Here is a 26,847-nt window from a genome sequence, read left to right as displayed (position 1 = left end):
GTCCTGCCTGAAATAAGTTTATTACCACACGTCTCTTCTGGTAAAGCCCATGGCAGCCTTCTCAAACTTAACCCACACTAGACAGTAGTACTGCAGCTCTCCACCGGGGCCACTTTAAAAGGCAAAATCGCCCCCCAAAAAGCACAGACATGCGAAAAACATGGCACTAACTACCGTGTAAACAACACGTGCCGACAGTGACAGAGCTGAAATAGGAAGCTAGCGCGTCACCTTGTTCCCCCTCAGCTGGGTACATGCCTGTCAGGCGACTTTTGTGAGCTTTCGCGCATGTCTGGGAATGGGGCTTACAGATAAATTTTACAGCGTAGATGAATTTGTAAATACAGACTCCAAGAATAATGACAACCGCCTCTGTATGAGAGGAGCGAGCTCCGTCCCTAAACAAGCAACTCCCCAGGAGGCGGCCTACCTTGGCGCGTCGTGAAGACCTTGGTGAAGACCGCATATGACACCTGCCAGGCTGCTTTCTTCACCTGCAGAAACTACTACCGGTACAGTAATGGGCACTGCGCTTGACCACCTTGAGGACAAGGACCGCACTTGTGAAACGACGTCAGTCAAAAGCGGACTCGGAGGAAAAGAAATGGCGGCTCTCACGCATGCGCCCTCGGAAGAACGGAACCAATGAACTGAGACTGATTTCCCATCAATGCCTGATTGACAGGAGATGGGGAGTTACCTGCTGACCAGTGAGCATCCGCCAAGAATCTCTCCCCGACTTCAGGCCAACTAATTCACTGCTTGGACTCTGATTACTTGCCCATAGATAACAGCCAGCCCTAAATCCTCAACGTACTTGCTATATAAAATGCATTTCCCGAATTGCAATTTCTCTCGGTTATTCCTGTAAAAATTCAGTTTCTGGTGATGTGAACTTGCCTCAATTTACCTATTTAGGATGACATACTGAAATGACAGACCACTTGGGACAACTTGTTAACCAGGATGAATTCCTCTGGCAAACTGGGCGGGCTTACCAGTTGTCTTTCCTTCAAGTCTGACTCTCCTGGCATTTTAGAATCAGAGACAGAGAGGACCCCAGAAAAAGAAGAAAGGCCTTCTCACTGTGGGAAAAAAAATAAGTATTGGAGTCATTCATTTAAATATTTTAAGAGTCTAATCTTATACCCCAATGTGATGAAACAGTATAGATCAGTTAAAAGGGTTTAAAGCAGTTTCCCAGGTGTAGTGGTTGATGACATACAACTAACTGCAGGTGTGCACTCCAGTACTCCCTCTCCCAGTGCCCCCACACCTGCCCACACCCACACCTCCCACACCTCCACCCCACCTCCACCCCCACCCTTGCAAAAAAATCAAGGGGATATTTGAAAACTACAGGAATCTATTAGCTGGTCCAGGCTCCTGGAGGCTAAAAGCTACTGAAAGTCGCAGCCCTTAACATAATAAAGCCAGAGCTCAGCCCTCTAAATGGGTGAGAGGTCGAGTCACCTACTGTCTTCTGCCGAACACAAGCCACTTTCTCTTCCCCCCCCCGGGGCATGAAAAATATTGAGACATTCTGATATTCCCTCCCAAGATTACGCTGTGAAACAATGAAGCCTGCTTCACTTATACCTCCGTACCTATGGGGAGACCACTTTGGAGGGCATTCTCTTTTATAAGAGACTTTTTTTTAACATCAAGCAGTGTCTTCCTTCCCATGTTCCTCCTATTATAGATTAAGGCCTGAAACAAGAGCAAATATAAGGAATACTTTTTAAGTCATCTTACTGTATTTAGTCTGAACCACTGCAAGTTCTCTCCTCTGATTGACAGAAGTGACAGAAATGGCTTCGATTTGCTGCGGGGAGCCAAGCCCTGGGCTGGGAACTTCATCGTATTGTCACAAAATCTTATTGGGTCAGTTATTATTCCCATTTTATAGATGTGGAAACTGAAGGCCCAGAGTCACAAGTCAGTAAGTAGTGTTGCTAAAATTCAATCTTAGACCCATCAAGCTGCAAAACCCATGCTCTCAATCTCTATGCCATTTGACTACCACATAGGCAGTGTTCTTCTGACATAGTGCTACTGTTGCAAGAAGGGGGACCCCTTCCAGGGTCCGAGAGTGGGCTCTTGCCTAACACTCGGAAATGAATTGTCCAAAGAGACACACATGCTGACAAAGCAAGGGGCTTTATTGGGAAGGGGCACCCGGGTGGAGAGCAGCAGAATAAGGGAACCCAGGAGAAATGCTCTGCCACGTGGTTCGCAGTCTCAGGTTTTATGGTAACTGCCTTAGTTTCCAGCTTATCTCTGGCCGATCACTCTGACTCAGGGTCCTTCCTGGTGGTGCATGCATCACACAGCCAAAATGGATTCCAGCGAGAAGGATTCTGGGAGGTTGGTAGGACATATGGACTGGCATCTCCTCTCTCCTTTTGACCTTTCCCAAATTATTCTGGGTGGTGGTAGCTTGCTAGTTCCTGTTCCTTACCAGGACCTCCTACTGTAAGATAACTCATGCAAGTGGTTACTGTGGTGTCTGGCCAGGACAGACGGTTTCAGTCAGTGGTTCCCCTAATACTACCTATAAGTAAGTTATGCTTACTAGCTCTAGCTTAAAAAAAAGAAAAGAAAAACTTATTCACTTCTGAATATTAGACATTAAAAAAAAGAATATGAGTTAATATATGACAAAACACTTATGTTTTATGAGCATGAGTAGTGTATACCTATCAGAAAACACATGCTATAAAGGAATAAGGAGAACCTAAGATTAAATGTTGCAATGAAATTTCAGGGTAGGACAACACCAGCCAGACAGCAGAAGCCTCCCAAATTTCACTAATCGCTACAGTCACATTAATCTGGTGGTGGCATATAAGGCGGATTGAGGGCATGGGAGTGGGAAGGGCAGAGCCAGGAAGGCCTGTTAGGAGAATATTGCAACAGCTTAGGTATGAGCTCATTACAGCAGTGTCATTGAGAATGGAAAAGAGGAAACAAATACAAAGGATGATATGGAGATAGAATCCAAAATGCTTGGTGAGGGAAGGAAACTGTGAGGTTTTCAGTCTAAGAGGAACCTTGCCAGGGAGAAAGAAGGGGCGTGAGCTGTCTACTTTGGCTGACATTTTTGATAAACCTTAAACAGTTAGCCCATAAACATCTGTCTTCAAGCTGCTCCTCCCAATCTTCATACACATCCCTCGAAAACGCTACCATTTTTACATTTTATCTTTCTATTCCCCTCATGAAATCACTTATTTATTTTAAACAAGTTTCTCCAACAACAAAAAGAACCTTTATATTCTATATCCCTCTTCCCACCCACTCCCTAAAAGTCCCTACTTTTTAAGTTAATCCCCTTATAATATCTGAGTCAGTAAAATATTTGTTAGACTAATTTCCTCTAGCACTAAATTTCATAGATAATCAAAAGGAGGTATATTCTACTCCTATTGCTTTTCTCAGAAATTTGTTAACTGAAGGATGGTCTTAACAAACTTACGCATGCTATATAGTATTTTCTTCTAATTAAATGCTTTACTATCTCAAGCATTAATGCGTAGACAGCTTATAGACATTGAGAATTCTCCAGTGAGTTGCTAAAGCTGACAACAACCAGATACCAGCATGGACAGACCCCATGAATCTTCATAACTTTCAAATTAAGTCACAAGAGACTTTTGTCTCACTGGTGAAACCTAGTCAGGAACTAGGCAAACGGAGGGAATTCAGGGAACATGCCCAGGGCCTTCCTGCCAGGGCAGTAACTGGCCAACCTGCTTTAGTTGGTCTTGCCAGAATTTCCTACATTGGAGGAAATGATACAAGTAAGAAATGAGGACACATCCTGAAGAGATGGTAAGAGATTAGTATTAGTTTTATGATGTTGGCAAGTGGGAAGACTATATCAAAAGACAGAAAATTCCAATGAATGCACATTTATAAGACACTTATTTCAGTATAAAACCCTATACTAAATTCTGTGGCTAACACAAAAATTGTTCTTATGTTTCATAAATATTTATGGAATGCCTACTTTGTGCCAGGCACTCTGTTATAAACAGGGGATAAATACAGTAGAAAAAAGACAAAATTCCTGTCCTCATGGAAACCACTATGTAGTGGGAAAGGAAGACAAGAAACCAACAAACAAAAAGTACTGTGAAATGCTGTCACAGAGAAGGTGTTATAGCACATACAACAGGATCCCACACAGAGCCAGCTGCAAGGATCAGGGGGTTGCAGGAATTTTTTGAAGGAAGGCCATGTGTATTGGTTTCCTAGGGCTGCCATCACAAATTACCACAAAGTTGGTGGCTTAAAACAACAGAAGTTTATTCTCTCACAGTTCTGGAGGCTGGAAGTCTAAGATCAAAGTGTTGACAGGATCACACTCCATTTGAAGACTCCAGGGAAGAATTCTTCCTTGCCTCTTTCAGTTCCTAGTGGCTCCCTGCCATCCTTGGCCTTCCTAGGCTTGTAGCTATATCACTCCACCCTCTGCCTTTGTCATCACATGAACTTACTCCTCGTTTTCTCTGAGTTTCTGCATCCTCTCCCTTTCTTATAAGGACACAAGTCATCGGGTTAGGGCATCACTCTTAACTAACCACATCTGCAAAGACCCTATTTCCAAATAAAGTCACATTCTGAGGTTCCAGGAAGACATGAATATTGAGGGAATACTATTTAACCCACTAAACCGGACAAGAAATTACAGAGGCCTGGTCTAAGGTTGTGGCCATATAAATGGAAAGAAGAGGAAGGAGCCCAGAGCGACTCTGTTCTTCAGCATGGATGACATATTGGTGCCAGCTCTGAGATGAGGCATTCCAAGCAGAGGGAGCTTTTCTTGGGGTGTTGGTGTTACCAATTCTTAAGATTATAGCTACTATTCTTGAACATCTGTTATGTAACATGTTTTCTAAAACTCACAACAACCCTGCAAAATAGGTATTATTTTCAGGTTACAGCTGAGAACACTGAAGCTAGAGGAGTGAGGAACTTTCTCAGAATCCCTCAGTTTGGAAGAGGTAAAAGATGGGAGAGAAGGGGTGAGTGGAGAATATGGAAGAGCGCCCACACGAGTTTCCTAGGCCAGTATTTATACCAGGAAATGATCCTAGAGTAATGAAATCTTGGCAGGATAGTTACATTCCTTAAATTACTATCTTTGGGAAACTCCATACATTGTCGCTAACATGGTTTATATGGAGAAATTCACAAGGCAAATTTGACGTTTCCTTCCCTTTACACCTTTATATGTGTGAGTCTTCTACTGAGGAATCAAGCAATCTTGTCCCTCAGTTAAAAGTTGTAAAAACCAAGCTATCAAAATTCAGCCATCCCTAAACTTGGCATTCATCTGCCAAACCAAGAGCTGTCCTGCCTTTTCATCCCATCATTGGACTAACCCATCCACAGGCTCTCAGCCTCTGGGAGCTTCTTCTTGCGCTTGTTAAAGAAAATTACTCAAAACACAGAAGTAAGGCAAAAAATAATTTTGTGACCTTTTAATGCCCTGCTGGACAAGCTCTAATAAGCCCACTTGTGGGTCATCTCTTTTGAGGAATGTAAGTTCGTTTCACTTAATATCACAGTTGATAAGGGCAATGACATTTTACAACTCTGTAAAATTATAAGTTTAACTTCTTAAAAAAACGATAAAGTGTGATTATTTTTTCTGTCTAGCAGAGAAAATAACCTTCCAAATCAGTTTTGTAACACCGACAAGTTTTGTTTCTAATTTAGCAATTTTTACTAACATGCATTTTCCTATTGACTTTTTGTTGTTGTTGTTGTTGTTTTTTGTTTTGCGGTACGCGGGCCTCTCACTGTTGTGGCCTCTCCCGTTGCGGAGCACAGGCTCCGGACGCGCAGACCCAGTGGCCATGGCTCACGGGCCCAGCCACTCCGCGGCATGTGGGATCTTCCCGGACCGGGGTACAAACCCGTGTGCCCTGCATCGGCAGGCGGACTCTCAACCACTGTGCCACCAAGGAAGCCCCCTATTGACTTTTTAATTTCACTTCTTACTTTCTCTTTGAACGAGTTTTGTCGTTCTGCTAGTTTACTCCTTAATAATAATGTAAATAAAACTTTAATTCATGCTTACCGTCTTTTTCTGAGGCTCATGCTGATAATATTGAAATGACTAATATATCCCAGGTAAGAAATGACCCTCCAACCCTACCCCAAGTACTTCTATAGCAAGCACTATTGTAATGGCTTGTTTGCCTGCCTTCTCTGCCAGACTAGGCAGTAACTTCTAAGGAGTCACTGAACATTTCTGTCTTACGTCCCACTGTTGTCTCCAGAACCCAGAGGGTGAGCTCAACAAAAATCCTTGAACGAGTTTCATACTCAAAATGCCTCTCCTTTCTCCCACACTTTCTCCCACTCTTCTTTTTCATCATAAGCTGAAACTCCCACATCTTCTCTTTTAACTTGAGAATGGCTTTCTTAACCATCTGCAACCTTTCTGAAAAGTACCAACTTATTATCTAGTTAAATGATACGTTTTTCTCCCAATGGCAGACACACAACAGGATTTAGGCTAGAACAGGATAGAATTCACATCATCTTCCTGAGCATCAGTAACCTTCAAAAATAAATTTTAATAAAAATCATTACTACCATTTTGAAAATTAAAATGTCAGTTTTTATTAAGGATAGAAATTGGTTACATGACTAGCATATTATAAGGACAGTGCTGTTAAATGAACTCTAAAATGGACAGCAATATGTAACACACCTGAATTACATAATCTTCTCAAGCAGAAGATGCTATATTCATACCCATAAACCAATTAGCATTCAGTGTCTATCCAGTCAAGGAATGAGCCTCAGTATTCTGATCCAGCTCTTTGTTGAAAGACTATTTTTTAAATAGGATTTTTTTTCATTTATTTATTTATTTTTGACTGCGTTGGGTCTTCGTTACTTTGTGCGAGCTTTCTCTAGTTGCAGTGAGCAGGGGCTACTCTTTGTTGCAGTGTGAGGGCTTCTCATTGCGGTGACTTCTCTTGTTGCAGAACACGGGCTCTAGGCGCGCGGGCTTCAATAGCTGTGGCACACGGGCTCAGTAGTTGTGGCTCACAGGCTCTAGAGCGCAGGCTCAGTAGTTGTGGCACACGGGCTTAGTTGCTCTGCAGCACGTAGGATCCTCCCGGACCAGGGGTCGAACCTGTGTCCCCAGCATTGGCAGGTGGATTCTTAACCACTGCGCCACCAAGGAAGTCCCTGAAAGACTATTCTATTGGTATTAAATTTGTGGTAATAATGAAAGCCTTGGTAGGTATCAAATATAACTGCCAGTTATCAATTTATTGACTCAGCTATAAATTCAACCTATATGTCTACTCAGTAAAAACAAATTGGGCCCCTTATCCTTCCTTTGTAGCTGGCAAGATATTAAGCTTTCTCAGTAGAGGGCGCTGGAGAGGCACTGCAGGAGGAAAGAGCCTTGTTCCTCCTTCAGTGTGTTCAATTGCAGGCTCCTCAGAATCCAGGTCCCCGACAGAGGAAGGGTCCCCCATACGCAGCTTCTCCAGCATTAGGCTCGTGCAGCATGGGCAGCTGCTCCAGTGTCCAACGCCCAAACCTAAGGCCTCCCCAGCACTGAGCGCCCATAGTACCAAATGGCCAGCGGCACCCGGCCACCAGCAGTTCCCCCCAGAAATCCCCTCAGGCATGTTGTAATGGAGGGTCGCTGGAGAGACACCTTCTAAACAGATTCCTCCAGTACCCTAGAGGATGGATCTCCAGCAAGATTCCCTGGCACAAACTCTATGGCAAAGTCTGGATCTAAGTTCGGGGCTGTAGGGTGGGCGGGGGAGGTTTTCCCTGGGTGCTCTGTCTAAGTTACTCCTTATATCTGTTACTCCTATTATCTGGTAGAGTTTTCTCTGTTTCTTATGAGCCAATCCCTCATTATTCCAATCCCGTCATAGTTAATAATTCTTTATATTAAAGTTTCCCTGTTCAAATTACTGTGTGCCTTCTCTCTCCCGACTGGACCCAGACTGAGACAAACCCCTAGAAGCAAAATGAAAGTCAAACACCTTTTTAAAGATACCTTATTGGATACTTCATATAAAGAGAATTTTCCCATGCAAAAAGTTTAGCCATACAGAAATGAAATAACATATTTAAAGAAATAGAAATCATTTACATATTTGGGATTTAGGTAGCTAAGAAAAATGAAAGCATATAGATTTTTCTTATGCTTTTCTACTGATATAAACAGTTCAAATCATCGTAACCATGTTTGTTTACTTTGAGATGAGCAAGATGTATCATTTTATTATCCTGGGAGGGTCTCTGCAGTGTCCCCGGTACTTAAAATTGGCTTAATGCTAAGTTAAATGCAGGTCAGTCACAGACAACCAAATGACTTACAAGCTCTGGCTACCCTTCAGTAAAGAATTTTCAAATCCTTCTGTCATCTTTAAGGAAACATTTCTCAATTGTTTAAGTAGAATTGTGAGAGACTACAAAAGGGAGAAGCACCGTTCGGTAATCAGAGCCATGGGCAAGTTATATTACATCACTAGGCACCAGTTTCCTCATGTGTGAAAGGGGGATAAAGATAGCACCTACCTCACAGGGCTGCTGTCAGGACTGAATGAGTAAAGATATGTAATACACTTAAAATTATGCCTAGCAAGTAAGTGTTTGCTATTATTCTTATTATCCATGATCTTATTCCTGAAATGCTATTAATTTTACAATACAATTATAAAATAGACACTATACTCCCTTCATAATTCCAACAGGAGAACCAACATTTTATGTAAGTACTTAGGCTAAGTAAGCAGCAGTAAAAATGTTCTGTATGTCCAGTAGCCTTATACTAATATGGGATTTGGTCAAGTGATGACTACCTGCATCAGAAATACCATGTAAGTAGCTTCTCAAGTGAGTTTTGCTAGGATTCTAATTCTATTTGGAGTAAACGCAAATTTTGTAAATGTTAAGAAATTGCCAATGGCATAATAATCATCCAAACTTCTTATATGTTAGAATGAAGGCTACCTCTTTTTTTCTAAGAATTTGGGGTTGCAGAGAAAATGAAGTTTCTTTAAATTTAGTTTTATAATTTTTGAAGTTTTATACCTTAGATATTATCTTTGGGTTTAACTCCTGCTGATGGGCAGGTAGATAACTTCAGACAAGTGTTTTCACCTATTCAAATCCTAGTTTCTTCCCCTATAACATGAGGATGGAAATGCCTGTGCTGAAAGATGTTCACAAGAATTAAATGAGATAGGGAATTCCCTGGCATCCAGTGGTTAGGACTCCACACTTTCACGGCAGGGGACCCAGGTTTGATCCCTGGTTGGGAAACTAAGATCCCGCAAGCTGTGCGGTGCAGCCAAAAAAAAAAAAAAAAAAAAAAAAATTAAATGAGATAATGTCTGTAAAGCTGGGATCACTCATGACATCACCACTGCTCAGTAAGGGAAGGCAGCAGCCATTCTTATTACTATTGCTGAGGATTTTATTACCTAACTTTCTGCCTTATTAATTTCATGACCTCTTTTTTAAACAAGTACGTGTCAGAAGAAGATCCTATAATGTCAATGTGCGTATGATAAAAATTAACCAGAACCTGAAGGTACCTTGAACTTAGTTGCTTACATGCCAGCTTAATATTTCTTTTCTCTCTATTTTCCTTTCCTTCCAAAATAAATGTCTCCTTTCTAAGCTCGAAGTGAAGAGCATGTGAATATTTCTCAATGAGCTCTTTCACCTGTTTTTCATTGTTTGGCTGAGAACCACCTTGAGCATTCCTTATACAAAGTGTGGTAATTTCACCATCCACTGTCTCTTGACATAGAGCATGAAATTTTTTCAGTGTGCTTTCATAAAATCCGCTCGTCTTTTTCAGGTAAAGGAAAATATCTGTGTCGAGAACAAGCCTTTCTCCTCTTCTCATAGTCTCAGGTGTTGAGGATCTGGGTGGCTTTAAAGAGTGACTACTTTTCCATGTACTCCCTCTGGGGCTCTGTCTATTCCTGTTTTTTTCTAAAAGAGAACTTGTTTTTAATAGCAAAGACTCTTTGAGCTTCTTGATAGCCAGAAATGATCCTTGAACGGAGATTCTTCCATTGGCTTCCAAAGGACTGAAGCATAAAGCTGGGATTTCCCTTTTCAGGTCCATTACCAGACTTCCCAGACCAATTTCACTCCGAAAAACAGAAAGATCAAGGACAGCATTTACAGAGCTGAAGACCTAAAATTAAACAGAGAAATTAAAACAGCACCACCTAGTGGAGCAGACTACATAAACACACTCTTTTTCTGCCACTTTCTTGGTCTCCCCTGCAGTAGCCCCTAAACCAGGCCTCAACTGCCTAGCACAGCTGGCTTCTTGTGCCATAGCTGCCCGTCAGACGGATGCCACAACCCTATCAAGCCCACAGTGTTCGATTTGGGATTCACATTTCTCACTGGATTACCCTAAATAAAGGTGGTCAAATATTTTTTCAGAGGCATAATGCTTTTTTGAAACAAAGTCTTAAGCAGAACCCAGAGAAATACACTGTTCTGGTTCTGCTCTGTAGATAGGGGTCCCCGTAGAGAGCCCTCCAAGTTAGAAGTTCCTCAGATGGCTGCACAGAACCCTAGGTTTCTTACAGAATAAAGTTTTAAACCAGTGCTTTGAATTTTACTTTTTCCTCTTACTTCCACCTTTACTGTGTCTTCAAAGCTCCTTTTCAATGTTCATCCTAATTGTTTTTTCCCCTACAAAAGAAGTCTTTAGGTAGATGCCTGACATCATCTATGACAGCATAAAAGCTCACTGTCACTTTAAAAACATTAAGAGGGTCATAGAGAGACATAAAAATGACCAGGCAATAACAAAAAAATTTCAAGACACAGGTTTGACCTTTAACACCGACTCAGGTTAAGAGGAGTTTGCACTCTCTTTTCTAGAAGTCATGGGATGAGGGTGCTTTGTGCCTCCTATGTAGAGGAGATACTCTGCAGAAGAAATGGGATCCAGATAATCAGCATTACACTTACCTTTTCACTAAAATGGGAGACGGTGAGTTGAGCGGGTCTGACCATCTCTGCTAGATAGTGTTTCTCTTTTCTGATGACATTCTCTGCAACTAAGTGGAAAAAGGGCCACCAGAAGTGTTTGTGGCACAATACACTAATAATTATTTTAATTAATAATAATAGAGATGTTCAATGCTTTTAAAATACCTAAGATCTTTTCTGTGTTTCCTCTAAATTCAGCATTTACATAGTTTTTCCTTCTACTTTAACACATTAAAATTTATACATATATATGTATACATACATACGTAAAACACTTGCATGTTTTGTATGTTATATATAATACATAACAAACACCTAAAAGTAAATCCCCCACCACTCTGTTAATTATGGTCATGAGGAGACTTCACCTTTCTGAATCCAGGATATCACACTGTCCTGGTTTGTTTTCCTCTAATTCACTGGCTGACCTGCTCAGTCTCCTTCGCTAATTATCCTTCCCTCCCCATTCTCTAGGCTTTGGCATGCCCCCTCCCACCCCCCTGCCCCGCCACCGCCTCAGGCCTCACACCTCTTTGCTAACCTTACACCCACCCCCTGGGTGATGTCAACAATTTCCACAGCTTTAGACATCATCTCTCTATGTAAATCACCTTGAAAATTCTCTCTTCAACATCGACCTTTCTCCCTTCTGCCTGTGGAACTCTCTACTTCATTATCTGAATAGACGTCTCAACGACCAAAATTCAACTCTTAGTAACTAGCTCCCTTCCAAAAGTACTCTTCCTCCCGTGTTCAGCATCTCAGAAAATGACACTTAGTCCATCTACAAATTCTGAACACCCACCAGTTCTCAATCACCTGCCCTGCTACCACCCTAGTCAAAACCAGCACCGACTGGTAGCTCTTATGCTCCACATGTGTCTGCCAGATGGATCACGTTTAAAAAGGACATCACATTCTGTCAGTCCTCTGCTTAAAACCCTCCAATGGCTTCCCATGTCACCTAGAATAAAATCCAGACACCTTACTTTGACCCATGTGCTCCTAAACATAACCTGGTCCCAGCTGCCCATCTAACCACATCTCCTATTCTCTCCTCCTTGCTCATCCCACTCCAGTCACACGAACCTCCCCACTGCTCTTCAGAACGCCCAGCAGGCTGCCCCTCAGAGAATGTTTCCCAGTCCTTCCGTGTGCCTAGAATTTTCTTCCCCCTTATCTGCATGAGTCATTCCCTTACTTCATTCAAGTCTCTGTTCAAATGTCACCCAAACAGAGTATTTTCCTAACCACTCTACCTAAAGTAGCGCTATCCATCACACTCTATCCCTTTATTCTTCTTTATATTTTTTATAGCACCATAGTATATAATATGTATAAATATATAAGTATACATAAATATACAAATAAATAAAGCACACAACAATTATATATTCATTTATTGGCTTGTTTATTATCTCTACACAGATGTATGCTTCATGAAAAAAAATATTTTGCCTATTTCATTCATTGCTGTATAACCTCAAGGCCTAGAATGGTGCCTGAAAAGTAATAGGTGCTCAATAAATACTTGGGAATAAATGAATGAATGAGCCCTCTCTTTCTCTCTCTGAGTTAATCAATGCAATACACAAAACTAATAATTTCCCTTAATAATATAAAATTATTAACTTCTACTTTCCCCTTAGAGCAATAATAAGGAGCCCTTCCCGCCATCCCTTACCTGAACATCCCCATTGAGAAGGAATGACATAACGAATGGTGAGAGATACCCTCAGTCTTTTGGATACCCACAGATACCCACACTGATAACCCACAGTCTTTTGGATCTCTCTCTGGACCCTATCTTCCCTCAAGCAGAGCAAGGTCTCTTCTGCCCCTACTCTTATGTAGTACTTTTATCTCCAAAAGGCTGGCATGGAGACTCACCTTTCTTTGGCAACTTATTCTACCAGCCACTGTGCTGTACCGAAGGCTGCCCCATCCATGAGGCTGGAGGGGTGAATAGCTCTGCAGACCCAACTTCCTCACTTATGTCAGGTTGGAGGTGGGGAACAGAATGGCTCACTCTAACCTCAGATCCAAACCATATATCTTCAGTCCAACGTTCCCAGTAATAAAGCAGATACTATATGAGAATATCCATTTGTTGGTTTGATCAAAGAGAAGCAAATGGTATAATTATACTGCTGAAGCCACCTCAAAATTGTCCAAGTATTTACCTTTTTTGTGAGATTATAGATAACTTTTGTGGGGTTTTTTTCTGTATTTTACAAATTTTCTACAATAAAACATATCACCTTTATCCCAAGATATAGACAGCTTTAAAATATAGAAAAAAGAAGTCTTTAACACTGCCAGTTATTGACAACTCTATCATGAGACATTTTCACATTTATTCCTGCTTAACACACTATTGTGCCACTTTTATACTCAAGAATAGAATTATTGAGGAACTTCAAGATGGCGGAAGAGTAAGCCTTGAAGATCACCTTCCTCCCCACAAATACATCAGAAATACATCTGCAGGTGGAACAGCTCCTACAGAACACCTACTGAACGCTGGCAGAAGACCTCAGACCTCCCAGAAGGCAAGAAACTACCCAGGGGCAAGAAACTTACCCTACCTGGGTAGGGTAAAAGAAAAAAGAAACAACAGAGACAAAGAATAGGGACGGGAGCTTCCCTGGTGGCGCAGTGGTTGAGAGTCCACCTGCCGATGCAGGGGACACGGGTTCGTGCCCCGGTCCGGGAGGAACCCACATGCCGCAGAGCGGCTGGGCCCATGAGCCATGGCCGCTGAGCCTGCACGTCCAGAGCCTGTGCTCCGCAACGGGAGAGGCCATGGCAGTGAGACGCCTGCGTACCACAAAAAAAAAAAAAAAAAAAAAAGAATGGGATGGGACCGGCACCAGTGAGAGGGAGCTGTGAAGGAGGAAAGGTTTCCACCCACTAGGAAGCCGCTTCGAGGGCAGAGACTGCAAGTGGCGGACGGGGGGGAACTTCATAGCCACAGAGGAGAGCAAAACAACAGGGGTGCGGAGGGCAAAGCGAAGAGATTCCCGCACAGAGGGTCGGTGCCAACCAGCACTCACCAGCCCGAGAAACTTGTCTGCTCACCCGCCGGGGCAGGCGGGGTCTGGGAGCTGAGGCTCAGGGCTTCGGAGGTCAGATCCCAGGGAGAGGACTGGGGTTGGCCGCATGAACACAGCCTGAAGGGGTTAGTGCACCACGGCTAGCCAGGAGGCAGTCCGGGAAAAGTCTGGAGCTGCTGAAGAGACAAGAGACTTTTTCTTGCCTCTTTGTTTCCTGGTGCAGGAGGAGAGGGGATTCAGAGCGCTGCTTAAAGGAGCTCCAGAGATGGGCGTGAGCCACGGCTAACAGCGCAGACCGCAGAGACGGGCATGAGACGCTAAGGCTGCTGCTGCTGCCACCAAGAAGCCTGTGTGCGAGCACAGGTCACTATCCACACCCCCCTTCCAGAGAGCCTGTGCAGCCCGCCACTGCCAGGGTCCCGTGATCCAGGGACAGCTTCCCAGGGAGAACGCACGGCGCACCTCAGGCTGGTGCAACGTCACATGAGCCTCTGCCGCCGCAGGCTCGCCCCCCACGCCGTACCTCTCCTTCCCCCCAGCCTGAGTGAGCCAGAGCCCCCGAATCAGGGGCACCTTTAACCCCGTCCTGCCTGAGCGAAGAACAGACGCACTAAGGTGACTTACACGCAGAGGTGGTGCCAAATCCAAAGCTGAACCCCAGGAGCTGTGTGAACAAAGAAGAGAAAGGGAAATCTCTCCCAGCAGCCTTGGGAGCAGCGGATTAAATCTCGACAATCAACTTGATGTACCCTGCATCTGTGGAATACCTGAATAGACAACAAATCATCCCAAATTGAGGAGGTGGACTTTGGGAACAATGATATATTTTTTTTTTCCCCTATTTCTCTTTTTGTGAGTGCGTATGTCTATGCTTCTGTGTGTGATATTGCCTGTATAGCTTTGCATTTACCATTTCTCCTAGGATTCTGTCTGTCCATTTTTCTGTTTTCTTTTTTTTTTTACTTAAAAATTTTTTTCTTAATAATTATTTTTTATTTTAATAACTATTTTATTTTACTTCATTTTATCTTCTTTCTTTCTTTCTTTCTTTTTTTCTTTTTCTTCCTCCCTCCCTCCCTCCCTCCCTCCCTTCCTTTCTTTCTTTCTTTCTTTCTACTTTTTCTGCCTTTTATTCTGAGCTGTGTGGATGAAAGGCTCTTGGTGCTCCAGCCAGGCGTCAGGGCTGTGTCTCTGAGGTGGAAGAGCCAAGTTCAGGACACTGGTCCACAAGAGACCTCCCAGCTCCACATAATATCAAACAGCGAAAATCTCCCAGAGATCTCCAGCTCAATACCAAGACCCAGCTCCACTTAACGACCAGCACGCTACAGTGCTGGACACCCTATGCCAAACAACTAGCAAGACAAGAACACAACCCCATCCATCAGCAGAGAGGCTGCCTAAAATCATAAAGATCAGATCAGAAATAAATGAAAAAGAAATGAGGGAAAGGATAGCAAAGATCAATAAAACTAAAGGCTGGTTCTTTGAGAAGATAAACAAAATTGATAAACCATTAGCCAGACTCATGAAGAAAAAAAGGGAGAAGGCTCAAATCAATAGAATTAGAAATGAAAAAGGAGAAGTAACAACTGACACTGCAGAAATACAAAGAATCATAAGACATTACTACAAGCAACTATATGCCAATAAAATGGACAAGCCGGAAGATATGGACAAATTCTTAGAAAAGCACAACCTTCCGAGACTGAAGCAGGAAGAAATAGAAAATAAACAGACCAATCACAAGCACTGAAATTGAAACTGTGCCTCCAACAAAAAAAAGCCCAGGAATAGATGGCTTCAAAAGCGAATTCTATCAAACATCTAGAGAAGAGCTAACACCTATCCTTCTAAAACTCTTACAAAATATAGCAGAGGGAGGAACACTCCCAAACTCATTCTACGAGGCCACCATCACCCTGATACCAAAACTGGACAAAGATGTCACAGAGAAAGAAAACTACAGGCCAATATCATGGATGAACATAGATGCAAAAATCCTCAACAAAATACTAGCAAACAGAATCCAACAGCACATTCAACGGATCATACACCATGACCAAGTGGGGTTAATCCCAGGAATGCAAGGATTCTTCAATATATGCAAATCAAACAATGTGATACACCATATTAACAAATTGAAGGAGAAAAACCATATGATCATCTCAATAAATGCAGAGAAAGTTTTTGACAAAATTCAACACCCATTTATGATAAAAACCCTCCAGAAAGTAGGCATAGAGGGAACTTTCATCAACATAATAAAGGCCATATATGACAAACCCCCAGCCAACATCATCCTCATTGGTGAAAAACTGAAACCATTTCCACTAAGATCAGGAACAAGACAAGGTTGCCCCTTCTCACCACTATTATTCAACACAGTTTTGGAAGTTTTAGCCACAGCAATCAGAGAAGAAAAAGACATACAAGGAATCCAAGTCAGAAAAGAAGAAGTAAAGCTGTCACTGTTTGTAGATAACATGATACTATACATAAAGAATCCTAAAGATGCTACCAGAAAACTACTAGAGCTAATCAATGAATTTGGTAAAGTAGCAGGATACAAAATTAATGCACAGAAATCTCTAACGTTCCTACACACTAATGATGAAAATTCTGAAAGTGAAATTAAGAAAATATTCCCATTTACCACTGCAACAAAAAGAATAAAATATCTAGGAATAAACCAACATAAGGAGACAAAAGACCTATATGCAGAAAATTATTAGACACTGATGAAAGAAATTAAAGATGATACAAATAGATGGAGAGATACACCATGTTCTTGGATTGGAAGAATCAACACTGTGAAAATGACTATACTATCCAAAGCAATCTACAGATTCAATGCAATCCCTATCAAACTACCAATGGCATTTTTCAAAGAACTAGAACAAAAAATTTCACAATTTGTACGGAAACACAAAAGACCCCGAATAGCCAAAGCAATCTTGAGAACAAAAAACAGAGCTGGAGGAATCAGGCTCCCTGACTTCAGACTATACTACAAAGCTACAGTAATCGAGACAGTATGGTACTGGCACAAAAACAGAAATAGAGATCAATGGAACAGGATAGAAAGCCCAGAGATAAACCCACACACATATGGTCACCTTATCTTTGATAAAGGAGACAAGAATATACAGTGGAGAAAAGACAGCCTCTTCAATAAGTGGTGCTGGGAAAACTGAACAGCTACATGTAAAAGAATGAAATTAGAAAACTCCCTAACACCATACAGAAAAATAAATTCAAAATGGATTAAAGACCTAAATTTAAGGCCAGACACTATCAAACTCTTAGCGGAGTACATAGGCAGAACACTCTATGACATAAATCACAGCAAGATACTTTTTGACCCACCTTCTAGAGAAATGGAAATAAAAACAAAAATAAACAAATGGGACCTAATGAACATTAAAAGCTTTTGCACAGCAAAGGAAACCATACACAAGACCAAAAGACAACCCTCAGAATGGGAGAAAATATTTGTAAGTGAAGCAACTGACAAAGGATTAATCTCCAAAATTTACAAGCAGCTCATGCAGCTCAATATCAAAAAAACAAACAATCCTATCAAAAAATGGGCAGAAGACCTAAATAGACATTTCTCCAAAGAAGATATACACATTGCCAACAAACACATGAAAGAATGCTCAACATCATTAATCATTAGAGAAATGCAAATCAAAACTACAATAAGATATCATCTCACACCAGTCAGAATGGCCATCATCAAAAAATCTACAAACAATAAATGCTGGAGAGGGTGTGGAGAAAAGGGAACCCTCTTGCACTGTTGGTGGGAATGTAAATTGATACAGCTACTATGGAGAACAGTATGGAGGTTCCTTAAAAAACTAAAAATAGAACTACCATACGACCCAGCAATCCCACTACTGGGCATATACCCTGAGAAAGCCATAATTCAGAAAGAGTCATGTACCACAATGTTCATTGCAGCTCTATTTACAATAGCCAGGACATGGAAGCAACCTAAATGTCCATCAACAGATGAATGGATAAAGAAGATGTGGCACGTATATACAGTGGAATATTACTCAGTCATAGAAAGAAAATAAATTGAGTTATTTGTAATGAGGTGGATGGACCTAGAGTCTGTCATACAGAGTGAAGTAAGTCATAAAGAGAAAAACAAATACCGTATGCTAACACATATATATGGAATCTAAAAAAAAAAAAAAAAAAGGTCATGAAGAACCTAGGGGCAAGATGAGAATAAAGACGCAGACCTACTTGAGAATGGACTTGAGGATACAGGGAGGTGGAAGGGTAAGCTGAGACAAAGTGAGAGAGTGGCATGGACATATATACACTGCCAAACGTAAAATAGATAGCTAGTGGGAAGCAGCCACGTAGCACAGGGAGATCAGCTCAGTGCTTTGTGACCACCTAGAGGGGTGGGATAGGGAGGGTGGGAAGGAGGGAGACACAAGAGGGAAGAGATATGGGGACATAGGTATATGTATAACTGATTCACTTTGTTATAAAGCAGAAACTAACATACCATTTTAAAGCAATTATACTCCAATAAAGATGTTTAAAAAATAGAATTATTATTTTTAAATACACTTTAAACTTTACCAGTCCCATGAATTATTTTAATGAAATTCAATTTTTAATTTCATTACAGAAGTATTTCTAAGATTACAAAAACTTGATTGGGAAATACCTTTTTTTTCTTTGAATGTTACATATGCAACTCCCTTGGTTCTTGTTGGATATATCACATCTTCAACAACTCCACCCTCATTCTCAATATCTTGAAAGTGACTCTTCACTAATACGGTCAGCGATTGATCATTAATGGAACCAACTGGAAGACCAGCAACTACAATTGTTCTTTCAGAAGCTTCGGATTCCTTGACCTTCAAAACTGATGCCTGCAAAAACACAGTAGGATACTCTTCAAATATATAGGATTCTGCTTAATATAGGCAATGTTACACACCAGTGGGAAAAGCTATTTTATTCAATAAAGGCGCTCTTGCAATTGATTAGATACTTGAAAACAAATATTAAGGTTAGAGCCTGGCCTCATACCATATGCCAGCATAAACTCTATATAAATTTGAGAGTTAAAATGTAAAAAGGAAACCCCTTTTATTAATAAATGGAAAACACTGGTTAACATTTGTCTGATTTTAGAAAGACCTAAAAATAATTGTAATCACAAAGGAAAAGATTGAGATATAAATTTTTTTTAAGATTTTTTTTTTTGATGTGGACCATTTTTAAAGTCTTTGTTGAATTTTTTATAAAATTGCTTCTGCTTTATGTTTTGGTTTTTTGGCCCTGAGGCATGTGGGATCTTAGCTCCTTGACCAGGGACCACCTGCAGGGGAAGGGGAAGTCTTAACCAATGGACTGCAGGGAAGTCCCGAGATATAAATTTTTTAAATCAAAAATTTTTTAAAAGTCAAGCTAATCAATGAAAAAAAAAGAACAAAATACCTAGGAATAAACCTAAGCAGACAAAAGACCTGTACGCAGAAAACTGTAAAACACTGATGAAAGACATTAAAGATGATACAAATAGATGGAGAGATATACCATGTTCTTGGATTGGAAGAATCAACATTGTGAAAATGATTCTACTACCCAAAGCAATCTACAGATTCAATGCAATCCCTATCAAACTACCACTGGCATTTTTCACAGAACTAGAACAAAAAATTTCACAATTTGTATGGAAACACAAAAGACCCCGAATAGCCAAAGCAATCTTGAAAACGAAAAACAGAGCTGGAGGAATCAGGCTCCCTGACTTCAGACTATACTACAAAGCTACAGTAATCGAGACAGTATGGTACCGGCACAAAAACAGAAATAGAGATCAATGGAACAGGATAGAAAGCCCAGAGATAAACCCATGCACATATGGTCAACTTATCTTTGATAAAGGAGACATGAATATACAGTGGAGAAAAGACAGCCTCTTCAATAAGGGGTGCTGGGAAAACTGGACAGCTACATGTAAAAAAATTAAATTAGAACACTCCTTAACACCGTACACCAAAATAAACTTAAAATGGATTAAAGACCTAAATGTAAGGCCAGCCTCTATCAAACTCTTAGAGGAAAACACAGGCAGAACACTCTATGACATAAATCATGTCCTTTTTGACCCATGTCCTAGCAAAATGGAAATAAAAACAAAGATAAACAAATGGGACATAATGAAACTTAAAGGCTTTTGCACAGCAAAGGAAACCATAAACAAGATGAAAAGACAACCCTCAGAATGGGAGAAAATATCTGCAAATGAAGCAACTGACAAAGGATTAATCTCCAAAATTTACAAGCGGCTCATGCAGCTCAATATCAAAAAAACAAACAACCCAATCCAAAAATGGGCAGAAGACCTAAATAGACATTTCTCCAAAGAAGATATACACATTGCCAACAAACACATGAAAGTCTGCTCAATATCACTTATCATTAGAGAAATGCAAATCAAAACTACAATGAGGGGCTTCCCTGGTGGCACAGTGGTTGAGAGTCCACCTGCCGACGCAGGGGACACGGATTCGTGCCCCGGTCCGGGAGGATCCCACATGTCACAGAGCGGCTGGGCCCGTGAGCCATGGCCGCTGAGCATGCGCGTCCGGAGCCTGTGCTCCGCAACGGGAGAGGCCACAATAGTGAGAGGCCCACGTACCGCAAAAAAAAAAAAAAAACTACAATGAGGTATCACCACACACTGTCAGAATGGCCGTCATCAAAAAATCTACAAACAATAACTGCTGGAGAGGGTGTGGAGAAAAGGGAACCCTCCTATAATGTTGGTGGGAATGTAAATTGATACAGCCACTATGGGGAACAGTATGGAGGTTCCTTAAAAAACTAAAAATAGAACTACCATACGACCCAGCAATCCCACTACTGGGCACATACCCTGAGAAAACCATAATTCAAAAAGCGTCATGTACCACAATGTTCATTGCAGCTCTATTTACAATAGCCAGGACATGGAAGCAACCTAGGCGTCCATTGACAGGTGAACGGATAAAGATGTGGCACATATATACAATGGAATATTACTCAGCCATAAAAAGAAATGAAATTGAGTTATTTGTAACGAGGTGGATGGACCTAGCGACTGTATTAAAGAGTGAAGTTAAGTCAGAAAGAGAAAAACAAATCCCGTATGCTAACACATATATATGGAATCTAAAAAAAAAAAAAAAAAAAAAAAAAAGTGGTTATGAAGAACCTAGGGGCAGGATAGGAATAAAGATGCAGATGTAGAGAATGTACCTGAGGACATGGGGAGGGGGAAGGGTAAGCTGGGACGAAGTGAGAGAGTGGCAGGGACATACATACACTACCAAATGTAAAATAGATAGCTAGTGGGAAGCAGCCACATAGCACAGGGAGATCAGCTCGGTGCTTTGTGACCACCTAGAGTGGTGGGATAGGGAGGGTGGGAGGGGGACACAAGAGGGAGGAGATATGGGGATATATGTTTATGTATAGCTGATTCACTTTGTTATACAGCAGAAACTAACACACCATTGTAAAGCAATTATACTCCAATAAAGATGTTACAAAAGAAAAAAAAAGTTAAGGTAACCACAAAATTTTGTAGTTTGGAGTTGGCTGTATGTTTTCTTGATTGCAGAGTTGAAAGTACATAAGGTAATAAAAAACATATTCTTTTTTTTCTTTTTTTTTTTTTTTTGGTAAAATTAGGAAAAAGTCACCATAAAAAAATAAAACCCTGGAAATAACATTGGAGCTACAGTGAAGTAAACCCTGCCTTCCAGCACCTAACTGAAATAGAATTCAACCACTGAGAGCACATGCTATTGTAGACTGTGCCACCCTGGGAATAGAGGACCAAGTGCAAGTAGATCCTTCCCTGGGCTCACTCTCTGTGAACTTCTTGTATTAAGGTTTTAATTTGTTCCCCAGCTCATTTAGGGAAGTGGACCTATAAACTTCTCCCAATGCATATATAGGTAGTCCAGCTTGATTACACCAGAGCTCAGACATAATCTATCCTAAATTACCCCCGGGAGGACAGGATGTCTCACAGGTCCAAGTAATGGTTAATAGATCATAAAGATGTTTCGGTTTTCAGTTCAGAGGACTCTATATACTCAGAGTAGGACTTCACTGGGGATAGGCAAACAGCTTCTGACCTCCCTGATCAAGAAAACAGTCTAAGCACACACACAGTGTCCATTCTAACCCAGGAGCATCTTAAAATGAAAGTAGAAGAATAAAAAAGAGAATAAACACAATTAAGGGGAGCAATCAGCAGCATAGGGGAGACTTCAACAATTTCTTGAAGACGGAAAAGATACAGAAGTATGTGGAAGGATAAGACAGAGGGAATCCAGAATAAAGAAAAGGGGGTTGCAATGCAAAGGTGACAACTTTCATGGCAAGAACCTCGGAAATGAAAAAAGGGACCAAAACCAGAAAGATTTGTTGAAAAGCTAGCGGCAAAACAAAACTGAATGGACACTCTAGGGAGAATCTGACCTGCTAGTGTGGGTGCTGGCACCCCAGAGCAAGCCCCCTCCCCCTCCACTTTCTGGCATTTGAAAGGGCCCAAGCCTAAAGATCATAAGTAAATTAAAGTGTGCATGTTTTCAGTAAATTATAGAATACCAAAAAAAGAGAATCTATTTGACACAGCTGCGAGGAACATTTTTCTGTCAGTGGAAAAAGGAAAAATACACATGACATTGGACCAAAAGGAGAAAAAGTAATCACAGCACACTATTATTAGGCCCTGCTGTAAACAGTATTTACTGTTTGCATAATAATATAGACAGTCTCATTGGTTTTTATCTTTTAGACTAATTCTGTTAAATCTTCAAAATACCAAAGACTTAAATATGATTATAGAATAAAATGGAAACATTCAACCCTGTCAATGTAAGAATAAAGGCAAAACTAACAGAAGTTGAGAAAAAAAGATAGAAAGAAAAATCTATACTTATATTACTGAAAATCATGTAATACCATCAAAATTCTAAGTATATTATGAAAGTTACAAAAATAGTCCACAGGAGAATTTAAAAATATTAATAAAACTTTCAAGCTTGAAAGGTGGGAGAAGTCAGAGGTTACTTGAGTGAAATCCTTATTTATCATAGCAGGAATTCAATAATAGAAAATGCCTAAAGTCAATGATGACCGCCCCCAGGATATGCACTCTCTCAGCATCTCCTCTGACTTTTCAGCTGGTGGTTATAAAATAAGGTGGCAAAAATGTACCTGCATTTCTTAGAATATAGAGTATCTTGCCGATTAGTTAATCAATTAACAAGTACAGTATTAATGAAGCAGGTGTTCTATATCTGGCAATATGCTGGGTACCAAAGATGACACATACGAAGACATAAAGCACACCCCTCACCCTGAAATTGTTCCACCATAAAACCTTACTGAGCATTTATTATGTGCGGGGCACCTGGATGGGGCCTTAAGATTACCAACACACACACAAAAAGAGCCTCTAAGTTATGGATGAGAAGGAGGCAGGCACATACACAAATCATTTCAACAGAGCTTGGTAGGCACAAAAAGAGGGAGGTCTACTTCTCTACAAGAAGAACAGACCAACACCCCAAAATCTGAGAAGGATACAGGACCATTCACAATAAAGTTCACTTAGGATTAGGAAGCAAGATTAATTCTGGCTAAAGCAGTCAAAGAAGGCTTCATGAAAGAGAGACCTTGAAGGCTGAGGTCGAATTTTAACTAATGGTCAAATTTGATTAAAAATGCAAAAGAGGGCTTCCCTGGTGGCGCAGTGGTTGAGAGTCCGCCTGCCGATGCAGGGGACACGGGTTCGTGCCCCGGTCGGGGAAGATCCCACATGCCGCGGAGCAGCTGGGCCTGTGAGCCATGGCCGCAGAGCCTGCGCGTCCGGAGCCTGTGCTCCGCAACGGGAGAGTCCACGATAGTGAGAGGCCCGCGTATCGCAAAAACAACAACAACAACAAATTTTTTTGATTTAAAAAAAAATGCAAAAGAGTTCACAGCAAAAGCAAAGGGACAGAGGAATGGAGGATGAAAATGGCTCATATTGAAACATATAAAGCAAAGGTAGTGTCTCCTGAAAAGGAAACTCATAATAATTACGAACTCTTTGTTATGGGAGGTACTTTTAATGGAGGAAAACAGTTTCTTAAAATATTCAGGGACAAATAAATTGCACAGGAAACAATAAAAATATAAAAATCTGTTCCTCCATCCTAGCCCCAAGTGGTAAGATGTAATTATCCCAAAAATAGTTCTTTCTAGAAAAGGAAAAAAAAAAATGACAGATTTTTGAGACTTTAAGGGGATTTTTATTTCACATGAGATTTGTCTTGATTTACTATACATCTGGCTCTAACAGTCCACACCAACCTCCACGGATAAGTGGCTAGTGTATTAGCTTCCTTTTCTTCATCAGTGCCAAAGAAAATCTTTAAATCAATTTAAATTCGGAAAATCTAACTCCGCCTCTGCCCTCATCAATACTAATACCATATTTCTTTGTTCAAATGTCTACATTTATCTTTGAAATCAAAGAAACTTCTCCTTGATGGCTATTGATGTCTTCTACCCACCGTTAAGAAGAAAAAGAGAGGTCTTGGAGATAGCCCTTTCAAGAGTTACCATATGGAGATACAGAATTTTGAAACAGCAGCATTTTGGTCGGCAGGTATTAAAATGTCGGCAATTTTCCTGCATCGATGATACATTTTAAGAGGCTTTTGACCATAGTATCAGAAAACAAAAAGAAAAACTGTGAGTTTATTTTTGTAAGTAAAGCACTTGGGAGAGATAATTAAATTTATTCACTGAGTTCGCTTACATTTCTTTTCTCAAAATTAGGTGCCTATTTTCATTCACGTTGCCTTTACCGCCACCAGTAAACAAAGTCGCACTTGCACTTCACAACTGCTTGGGCACTTCTGACCGGGAATTGAAGGCCCTGCCACTGCTTTTAAGCGCTTGATACAAAGTACACGGAAGCCTAAATCTTAAATTTGCTAACTGTTCTTGCTAGGCAGCAAAGATGGTGACAACACAGAGCCCTTTGTGTCTGGAGAAAGAACTAAGGCCACAAGAGAAAATTCCCGCTAAGACGTCAGGCTGCTTTCCCAACTGTGTCCTTGGCTAGAATCCTTCTTGCTGGCCCTTTACAAAAAGAAACGGTGGCCTCCATTTCTGGGCAATTCTCTCCTCTCCTGCTCCCAAAGTGTGGCAGGACAACAGTTAAGCCCTAACACTGGCTGCGAGTCCACTCGTCGACCAAACAGCTGTGTCCCCGACAACCAGGCAGTAGGTGCCGGAGGAGGCCGCGGCGATGCGTCCCTTTGGAGCTGGCCTGCGGTGAAGCGCGCGGAACTGCCACCCGTACAGGTGCAGACAAACCGGGCTAGGTTTGCCTTCAGGGTCCCTCCCCGCGCCTCCCCGTTCACCCCGCACCCTCGCCCGTTCTGCCCGGCTCCGCGTCCTCCTGGGGGACCATGGTGACGGGACGAGGACCACTCCGCCCTGCAAAACCCAAAGCAAAAGCAACTTGCCATGGCGGAAGAGAGACGCGCCCTCGGCGGCCGGCGGGGCCCAGAGCTAGCGGAGCGCGGGCGGCGCGGCGGGAGCTGGCTGACGGGTTTTGGTTTCGGTTTTCTGTTCCCGCTCGTTTGGAGACAGCCCCTCCACCCCACCCCGCGGTTCTGCGGCCTCAGGGTCTCGGGGCCTCGGGATGAGAGCCCGGACCTGGGGCAGTTGCTCTCCGGACGCCCTCGGTAGTTTCTCAACTTTTGAAATCAAGCTGGAGAGAGGTCGGGGGGGATTCCCCGGCGGGAATGCGGGGATTCTCCGGGTGCTGTGTCTGTCCTGTGGGCAGTGGATCGTCCTTCCTATGCCATCTTTATCTCCCTAGTTGTGTTCTCACCGCACCACGCCTGTTTCTCCTCTCGTCCCCTGTCCAGGACCAGTGGCCAGGTGCGCAGAGCACAGGATGAAAGGTCCCTGCTAAAAGAGAGCTCACCATCCTGGCCATCCCGCGCTCAGATTCCTGAGTCTGGCACCACAGGGACACAGGGAATCTACATACATAGCTTAAAAGTCAAAGAGAGCATGAGTAAGAAAAGCAAATAGCTGGCTAGTATGCAGAAGTTCAATTCCACTCCTAAGAAATACAAATTGAAATCATAACAGGATCCCCTTTTTTCCATGATTAGAGTGGCAAAAATTAAAAAGTGCTGATAATACCCAGTGTCAGCCAGAGTATGAGGAAACAACAATGTTGCTGCAAGCATAGATAGGTTAAGGATTTTGGCCCCTCTCAAAAATGTAAAGTGAAAAAAAAAAGAAAAGTAAAAATGCATATATATCCTTAGAATTAGCAACTCCACTTTCAGAAATGAACTGAAGTTACAGTGCACAAGTAGAACTAAGATACTGTACAGATATTTTAATTGTGCATTGCTTGTAATACAATAATTTTTTTCGGAAAGTCTGGGATCCACCCAGTTAAACCATGAAATAGAACTATTTATTATATGGTCGATGGCACATCTGTTAAGGCCTAAGGCTATGAAGATTTTAAAACAATGAGGTAGATCTATAAGTAATTCCCCAATTTATATTTTATATTCAGATTCCTACACTTAAATGCCCGCTTGAATGTCTGATAAGCATGTGAAGCCTAATAGGACCTTCCTCCCATTCTTCCCTCTCAGTAAATAGCACTACCACCCACTGAGGAACTTAAACT

General features: G+C 41.6%; 1 protein-coding gene across 1 annotated transcript; it reads right to left on the bottom strand.

Annotated features, from left to right (window-relative positions):
• Positions 1–6,614: 6,614 nt before the first annotated feature.
• Positions 6,615–26,148, bottom strand: RBM43 (RNA binding motif protein 43). Its single transcript, XM_019923328.3, has 4 exons — positions 25,652–26,148; positions 18,784–18,994; positions 11,008–11,096; positions 6,615–10,213 (listed from the first exon to the last, which is right to left on the bottom strand). Exons 1-4 carry the CDS (start codon positions 25,652–25,654, stop codon positions 9,482–9,484), a joined length of 1,035 nt encoding a protein of 344 aa, XP_019778887.2. The 5' UTR covers positions 25,655–26,148; the 3' UTR covers positions 6,615–9,481.
• Positions 26,149–26,847: the final 699 nt, after the last annotated feature.

The sequence above is a fragment of the Tursiops truncatus genome, chromosome 7 (assembly GCF_011762595.2).
Source record: "Tursiops truncatus isolate mTurTru1 chromosome 7, mTurTru1.mat.Y, whole genome shotgun sequence".
NCBI lineage: Eukaryota > Metazoa > Chordata > Mammalia > Artiodactyla > Delphinidae > Tursiops > Tursiops truncatus.
This window is presented reverse-complemented; position numbering and strand designations above follow the sequence as displayed.

Coding starts and splice junctions, on each gene's coding strand:
- RBM43 (XM_019923328.3), bottom strand. Junction 11,097..18,783: donor AACATTCAAAGAAAAAAAAG/GTATTTCCCAAT, acceptor TTTTCCACTTAG/TTGCAGAGAATGTCATCAGA. Junction 10,214..11,007: donor TCTCCCATTTTAGTGAAAAG/GTAAGTGTAATG, acceptor GTTTAATTTTAG/GTCTTCAGCTCTGTAAATGC.